General features: G+C 45.4%; 2 protein-coding genes across 2 annotated transcripts in view; one reads left to right on the plus strand and one right to left on the minus strand.

Annotated features, from left to right (window-relative positions):
• FSD2 (fibronectin type III and SPRY domain containing 2) overlaps positions 1-4,465 on the minus strand; it is a 40,395-nt gene extending 35,930 nt beyond the window's left edge. The window contains exon 1 of the mRNA XM_023725972.1: positions 4,316-4,465. The gene's annotated coding sequence lies outside the window, so the exon portion shown is untranslated. The remainder of the gene's footprint in view (positions 1-4,315) is intronic.
• A 1,743-nt stretch (positions 4,466-6,208) lies between these two features.
• WHAMM (WASP homolog associated with actin, golgi membranes and microtubules) overlaps positions 6,209-8,115 on the plus strand; it is a 30,988-nt gene continuing 29,081 nt past the window's right edge. The window contains exon 1 of the mRNA XM_023725909.1: positions 6,209-8,088. Coding sequence (XP_023581677.1) covers positions 7,855-8,088 — 234 coding nt within the window. The 5' untranslated portion in view covers positions 6,209-7,854. The remainder of the gene's footprint in view (positions 8,089-8,115) is intronic.

Consider the following 8,115-nt stretch of genomic DNA (forward strand, 5'->3'; position numbering starts at 1 on the left):
AGGCACCATCTAGTTCTTCTGGTCTCAGGCTGATGGAGTCTCTGGTTTATGTGGCCCTTTCTGTCTCTTGGGCTAATACTTTCCTTGTGTCTTTTGTGTTCTTCATTCTCCTTTACTCCAGGTGGTTGGGACCAATTGACGCATCTTAGATAGCTGCTTGCAAGCTTGTAAGACCCCAGATGCCACTCTCCAAAGTAGGATGCAGAACATTTTCTTAATAAGCTTTGTTATGCTAATTGACCTAGATGTCCCCTGAAAGCATGGTCTCCAGACCCCTACCCTGCTACTCTGTCCCTCAAAGTGTTTGATTGAATTCAGGAAACTTCTTAGCTTTGGTTTAGTCCAGTTGTGCTGACTTCCCCTGTAGTGTGTGCTGTCCTTCCCATCACCTAAGATAATTCTTAGCTACTACCTAGTTAGTAAATAACCCTCACCTTCCCTCCCCACCCTTGTAACCATAAAAGAATGTTTTCTTCTGTGTTTAAACCTTTTCTTGAGTTCTTATAATAGTGGCCTTATACAGTATTTGTACCTCTGTGAATGACTTAATTCACTCAGCATAATGAGTTCCAGCTTCCTCCATGCTATGTTTCATGGCTTCATCATTGTTCTTTATCGTTGCATAGTATTCCCTTGTGGGGATATACCATAATTTGTTTATCCATTCGTCCGTTGATGGGCATCTAGGCTGTTTTCATCCTTTTGCTATTGTGAACAGTGCTGCAATGAACATGGGTGTGCATGTATCTATTCGTGTGATGTCTCTTATTTCTCTAGAATATATTCCAAGGAGCAGGATAGCTGGGTCGTAGGGTACTTTTATTTCTAGCATTTTAAGGAAGTGTTAAATCAATTTCCAAAGTGGTTGTACCATTTTATATTCCCACCAACAGTGTGTAAGTGTGCCAGTCTCTCCACAACCTCTCCAACATTTATTATTTTGTGTTTTTTGGATTAATGCTAGCCTTGTTGGGGTGAGATGATATCTCATTATAGTTTTGATCTGCATTTCTCTAATGGCTAATGACTGTGAGCATGAAGGCACATTTCTACATGTAGCTCCCAAGTGGTGTCTATGCTGCTTGTCCACAGACCACTCTAGAAGATCCCTGGAAGTCTAGCTGGCTGGTGGTGGTAGTGGGGAGGTAAGGAAGGGGAGCAGTGCAGCCGTCAAGAGAACCCTTATGTGGTTTTCCTGCCCCTAACCTGCGGACTCTTTCTTCAGTAACCTCTGGACTTTAATGTCTGTCATGTCTTGAACTGATCATTTGGGTCACAATCCCCTCCTTGGATAGTCCTCTGATAAATCTCTGGTTTCATCCCTGCTCCTTGGCCTCTATCTGTGGAGACCAGGATCCCTCAGCTTTCCTGCCCATGCCCTCAGGGAAAAGAACTCTGCCCAGTGTCCAAGGATGGTCAGAGATGGCACTTTGACCTAGTGGCCCACACTTCCCTCCTCCCTCTGAGATAGCAGCCCAGCTCCTCTCACTGCCATGTCCCCTGCCCTCCCTTACTACCATCACCCCTCCCCACCCCCAGTTCTTCATGGAAAGGAGCAAAGGGTGGTGATGAAGAGAGGAGACGCTGACCCAGTTCCACATCCGGCCCCATTTTAGGGAGGTTTCACCCAAGAATAAGAGGTTCTGGATCCCAGCGATGGAGACCTGCCCTGCTCTTAACCAGTGGGCCCTTCTCAGAGCGAAGCCTCAGCCACATTGTTTATCTGAGGCCTTTACTAAATATCACTCCCCCGATTATGGCTACAACCTTCCTTGGAAGACCCTCACACATCCCTCAGTGGGCTCATCATGGCTCTTGCTGATGGCAAGACAAAACACAAGAACCCACTGATCTCCCCTGACCCTAGGGGGCACAGTGAGAGTTAGACTTCACACCCTTGGCCCTGGTGAGCACTGTGGGTCTGGCTTCTTTCCTCCTGCACTCTGAACTTCCCACAGGATGCTGTGTTTCCATGTCCTCTCTCAGCACCACTGCCAGACATCCCAGCTGCCCTCCTTACCTGCGGGGGCCATTCGGTTTGGATCCTAATCCAAATTTCCACCAAACCACCCCACCTACAGGCTGAGGAGCAGCCCACTAAAAATAACATTGCCGTTTCCATGTGCTACCAAAAGGGAGATAACCACAATTCTCTATGACCAGTAAACCATCATGAGAAACGCTGACAACTAGAAGCTGGAATGTGAAACAGCAAGTTGAACTGCTGAAGTGAAGACACAAACAAGAAGACTGGAAAACATTCAACACAAATGCTAATAAGAGCAAGTTCTTCTGTGCCAGCATTTGCCCTTTGAACACACAAACACAAACTGGTCTGTGAGCTAAGCATCAAAGTGGGGATTCTGCAACGGACCTCATAATTGGCACTCACTCTTTTCCTCAACACCCAGACTCTTTCAGTTTCTTGACAACAGAATGAGGACTTGGGGAGAAAAGGAACATTAACAATTAAATTGTCCTTTTATAAATGATGAAACTGAGGCTCAGAGAAGTAATAAATCACAGTCTGTGGTGAATATACTGACTGGGTAACCTCTACTCTAATGTCATAGGGCTGCAGTTTAACAGAAAAGGAACAGTTTATTTTTTTTGCTTAAGTCTTATACAAAAGGTGTGTCCCGTGCTTTACTTGGAAAAGTTCCGTTAAAAAGTGGTTTTTAATCTTTTATGGGTCCTGGGCATCTCTGACAATTTACTGAGAGCTGTGAATTCACTCCTCGGAAAGCAAGGGCACAAACCTAATTTTGCATATAATTTAAAAACTTGCAGCCTCTAGCAGTCCCTGAGCCACAGCTAAATAAAATTTGTTTTAAAATGTTAGCTGTGCACAATGCAATATGGCTCAAATTAGCTTCACAGCCACAGCCCCCAAACCTGAACACATTCTACAAGAGGAAACTATATACATAACAAGTGAAAAAATGATTACATTGCTGTTTTTCAGTATTTCAATCAAAACATGAAAATACCATCTGTCAGCATGCATGGGTAGGTTAAAATAAAAAGAGTTTATCAACCCAGTACCATAGTATAGCCAGATGATATCAACATACAGGGTTCCAAACTTTTCTAACAAATGGGCCCCTGCACTAAAAATACCCCAGACACACTGCAAGAATCACCAGCTTCTCCCTATGTGCATCAGAAACTTTTCACAGCCATTGCCACATTCAATTACCAGAAGGCACAGAAACCATTTACACTATTTATTGTCATTTAAACATTTGCAATTTACTATGGTATCTCTTCCCACCTAAAGGAAAGAGTGCAATGCTAATACATTGCAGCATTAGTTACTGAGTTTCTAATAATACAATCTGCATTACAAGGAAACCTGTTACCTTCAAGTCAATTCTGACTCGTAACAACCCCATATGACACGGTAGAACTGCCCCATAGAGTTTCCAAGGCTATAATCTTTGTGGCAGCAGACTGCCACATCTTTCTCCCGTGGAGCGGCTTGTGGGTTCAAACCGCTGACCTTTCAGTTAGCAGCCGAGGGCGTTAATAACCACTTCACCATGTAAGAGAGCAGAACTGCCTCATAGAGTTTCCAAGGCTGTTAATCTTTGCGAAAGCTGGTGGGTTAAAGACTATCCAAAAACTTGCCTGCTATTTTAAGGGTCCATAAGTTCTTCTTTTAATTCAGAAGGCCCTCAATTTCTGTTAAAGAACGGAATCCATGTCCAGCAGGCGTTCCTTCCTGGTGACCTCTGTGTGCTCCACAGGCCTGCCCCTGTCTCTTTCACACCAGCGTTCCGCAAGTGGGGCAGCAAAGACCATATAGTAACAAGAGCTGGCTCCGCCACAAATAGCAACAGGCCTGCCACGAGTTAAAAGCCCAAATATAGACCTGCCGCGGCTGCCTTTCCACTTCTCGACCGACGCTCAAGTGTCACCAGAGAAGGTCACATGCTGTGCCCTGAGTTCCTGCATTTATTGTGGGCAACTGGCTGGGGGCAGTCACAGCAAGGCCAGGAGGGCTACTGCAGGTGAAAGCCCTTCCACCCGTGCTTGTTCCCCGTGGGCATTCTGCAGGTCTTTTTCCAAAGTCTCTTAAACAAAAGCAACTTTCTTTCCCCTCCCACCATTCCTTTAAAGTTTACTCATGGTGGGCAATCCTCCCCTCTCCACATGAAAACCCAGCAGACCCCAGGACTTTCTGGTCCCTCTTAGGCAACACCCAGTCCTAGGGTCACATTAAGTCACAGTCTCCATTCAGTAATTGGATGTTCAGTCCAATATATTCATCAAAAAGCCACATTTGGTTTAGCGGGCATCAAAATCTTCTTACCTTCTCAGCTTGGGCCTCGTTAGCTGGGAGCCTGCCCTGGGAAAGGGAAGCGAGGCTGGGCTCTTTCCCTCCACCTCCTCCCTGAGCTGCTGGTGTGGATGCCAGGGCAGGAGGGCAAGGGGATGAGACGGCTCCTCATTGAGCTGATTCTGCCTTGGGCACCGGCTTCAGGCTCTGTGTGCCTGGTGAATGTGCAAAGCTGACTCTCACGTGCAACTTCTGTAGTTCTCTGGAGATTCTCCTCGTGGAGACCTCTCTCCTGAAGTTCCCATGATCAGGCCAGGAGACCCTCCATTCCAGGAAGTCCCTTGCATTCCTCCCTCAGGCTCTGGTGGGCCACCTCCAGGATCTCTTCAATGAGGTCTCCTCATCCCTGCAGATGGCCCTGCTAGGTGGGGTCTAGGTGACCCCTGGCTGGTGCTCTCTTCCTGCATGGCCTACATCTGGACAGCGGAAAACAGGCCCCATTTTTGTCCTGGCAAACCCTGGGATGCAGATGAGTCCAATGTACTCACTTCTGGCTCTGCCACTAAAGCAGCCAGTCCTCTCACCCCAGGCCACCGTTGGCACAGCTGCAGGAAATACAGCAAGCTCTCTGAAGGGTCCCCTTGAAGATCCCCTAACTGGGCTCAGAGTTAGAGGTTGGCACCTTTAACCAAGCACCCCCAGCTTGACAACAGGTCTTTCCAGAGAAATCAATCCACCAGGCTCCCTCCCAAACATCCCCTCTTTTTCTCCATTCTGACTCCTTTTTATTTTCTTCAATCAGCTCAGAGGTCCAAGAAGCATGAATCAGGTTGTGGACCGTTTTCTTTGAAAGTCTTCATACAATGATTCAGTCTTGGAATTTTGCATCTATTGCTTTCTGGGGTCTCAACCAAAATTTAATTTTAAAAATACTATTACTGCAAAGTATCCTTAACATTATATATATATATACACATATATATATAAAATTAAGATAAAATACCAAAGCAAAAAAAAAAATTTGAAAGAGTTATGCAAAGATGTATGTATAAGAATGTTCATTATAGCATTGTTATATTGGCAGAAAACTGGAATTGATCTATGTCTATCAATAGGGAGTCAGTTAAATAAACCATGATACAGCCATACAGCCTAATACCAAACCAAAAAAAAACAAAAAAACCAAATTCGTTGCCATCGACTCGATTTCAACTCATAGTGACCCTATAGGACAGAGTAGAACTGCACCACGGGGTTTGCAAGGAGCAGCTGGTGAATTCAAATGGCCAGTCTTTGGGTTAGCAGCCGAGCTCTTAACCACTGTGCCACCAGGGCTCCAGCCTAGTATTGGCAAGAATCAAAAAGAACAATGTAGATGACTATTTTTTTAATGTGGAAAATGCCTACAATATATTTTTAATGTGGAAAAAGAGTATGCAAAATATCATTACAGTATAATCGTATGGTATAATACAGTGTATATTGTGTTGGTGAAGAATATTGAATATACCACAAACTGCCAAAAGAACGAACAAATCTGTCTTAGAAGAAGTACAACCAGAATGCTGCTTAGAAGCAAGGATGGCGAGACTACGTCTCACATACTTTGGCCATGGTATCAGCAGGGACCAGTCCCTGGAAAGGGACATCATGCTTGGTAAAGTAGAGGGTCAGTGAAAAAGAGGAAGACTCTCAATAAGATGGATTGATACAGTAGCTGCAACAATGGGCTCAAGCATAACAATGATTATGAGGATGGCGCAGGACCGGGCAGTGTTTCATTCTGTTATACACAGGGTCACTATGAGTTGGAACCGACTCCACAGTACCTAACAACAACAACATTTTTATGCTGATCATATGTAACTTTTAATTATTTTAAAAAAATCTTTAATTTTTATTGTAAAAGCAATATATGCTCTTTGGCTTTTAAAAAAGAATAAATACTACCAAAGGACATAAACTATAAAATATAAATCAGTTATAAATCCTGGTAACAGCCACTATTAGTCTTGGTGTATATTTTTCCAGATGTTTTTCTAAAAGTATATAAACTTATTCCCCTCTCATACCCACAAAATAGAAATTACTTTCTATTTAATAATTAGAAAAATAAATTAGAAATTAGAAAGACCTGCTAGTTTCATTTTGAAAAAAAAAAAAAAACTAATTAGAAAAGCTACTCAAAGGATAAAATAGTATAAAACAAATACAGTAAAAAGACATATGGTGAAGAAAAAGATACTAAAAAAAGAATATTAAAGAATTATATGTAAATCATATTTAGTTAAAAGACTATATTTAAAAATGGTTTGGGGAAAAATTAATCACTTCAGCTAAAAGGATGTCTCTCCCAGAGGCGCATGGCAGCGAGAGCTGCAGTTCTGAGTTCATGGCTCACAGCTCCACCAAAACCAAAATCAAAACCAAACACGCTGCCATGGACTCGATTCCGTCTCATGGCGATCCCATGTGTTACAGAGTAGAACTAAGCTCCATAGGGTTTTCTTGGCTGTAGTCTTTATGGAAGCAGACTGCCAGGCCTTTCTTCCGTGGTGCCACTGGTGAGTTTGAACCTTCAACCTTTCGGTTAGCAACTGATCACAAACTGCTTGTGCCAACCAGGGACCTTTACAGCCCCACACACAGGATTAAAGGGGAGAGACCTTCAGAAGAGGCACTTTAGACCAGACCTTTAAGACCTCCACAGAGGTTCATCTTGTAGTCATCTTCCGGGCCTTGGGGTCGTCTTCAGGGCAGAGAGAGACACAAACCATAACTTCAGCGTAACCCTGGTTTTGATTTATTCGTTTGTGTTTTTGTCTTCCTTTTCTTCTTCTTGTTCTTTTTTTAACCTGATTCTAAGCCTTCCCAGCTCAAAGCCTGCAAAATATCTTCCACTTATTCCTGAATCGGTGTCCCCGAGTGGTGCAAACACTTAACAAACATGCTTGGCTGCTAACCAAAAGGCCGGTTGGAGGCTTGAGTCCACCCAGAGGCATCTCAGAGGGCTCGGAGATGTACTGTCTAACCAGTGCCTGGCACTTAGAGGCCTTCAATAAATAATTACTGAGTTTAACGTTTGCTCTCTCCAGCAAGCTGGTAACGTCCTCGAAGGCAGGAATCTTATATTCAGTAGGGCCCCGATGACAGAACAAGGAATCGGCTGGGTCCCTGCTCTCCAGGAGTTCACAGTTCAGTGTAGACGGGTAAGACAATAACTCGTCCATTTAACAAGTATTTTTCCAAAATCAGTACATGTGTACAAAGTGGAAAAGATGAGGCAAGAGTGGTAATTCCCTGGCTCCAGACAAAGTTGCAGGATTGATTAGGGGGCAGGGTCGAAGACATCCTTTGACCTTTTCATTGGTTGTCGCGGACCCTGCCTCCTAAGACCTCACCAATTTGCGACGCCTGCTGGGAGCCTCGCAGCCTGCAGACAGCCAATCAAAAGCGCCGATGGAGGGAGTGTCGAGACGCTGACGCGAATTACCGCCCAGCGAAAAATGTCGCAGTTCCGACTGCCCAGTGGCGGGGGTTGCAAGGCGTCCGGCGGCTGAGTGCCGGCAGCTATGGAGGACGAACAACCTGACAGCCTGGAGGGCTGGGTGCCGGTCCGCGAGGACCTCTTCGCCGATCACGGGCGGCACCAGCTGCGCTTCCTCGTGGCCTGGAACGCTGAGGAGGGCAAGTTCGCCGTGACTTGTCACGACCGGACGGCGCAGCGGCGGCGGCGGCGCGAGGGGAGCCCGCCGGGCTCCGAACCAGGACCTGAGCGGGAGGCCGCCGCGCCCCTGCCCAGCTGGGCAGGCCTGCTCTCTGCAGCCGGGCTC

Source organism: Trichechus manatus, unplaced genomic scaffold (assembly GCF_000243295.1).
Source record: "Trichechus manatus latirostris isolate Lorelei unplaced genomic scaffold, TriManLat1.0 scaffold00009, whole genome shotgun sequence".
NCBI classification, from domain to species: domain Eukaryota; kingdom Metazoa; phylum Chordata; class Mammalia; order Sirenia; family Trichechidae; genus Trichechus; species Trichechus manatus.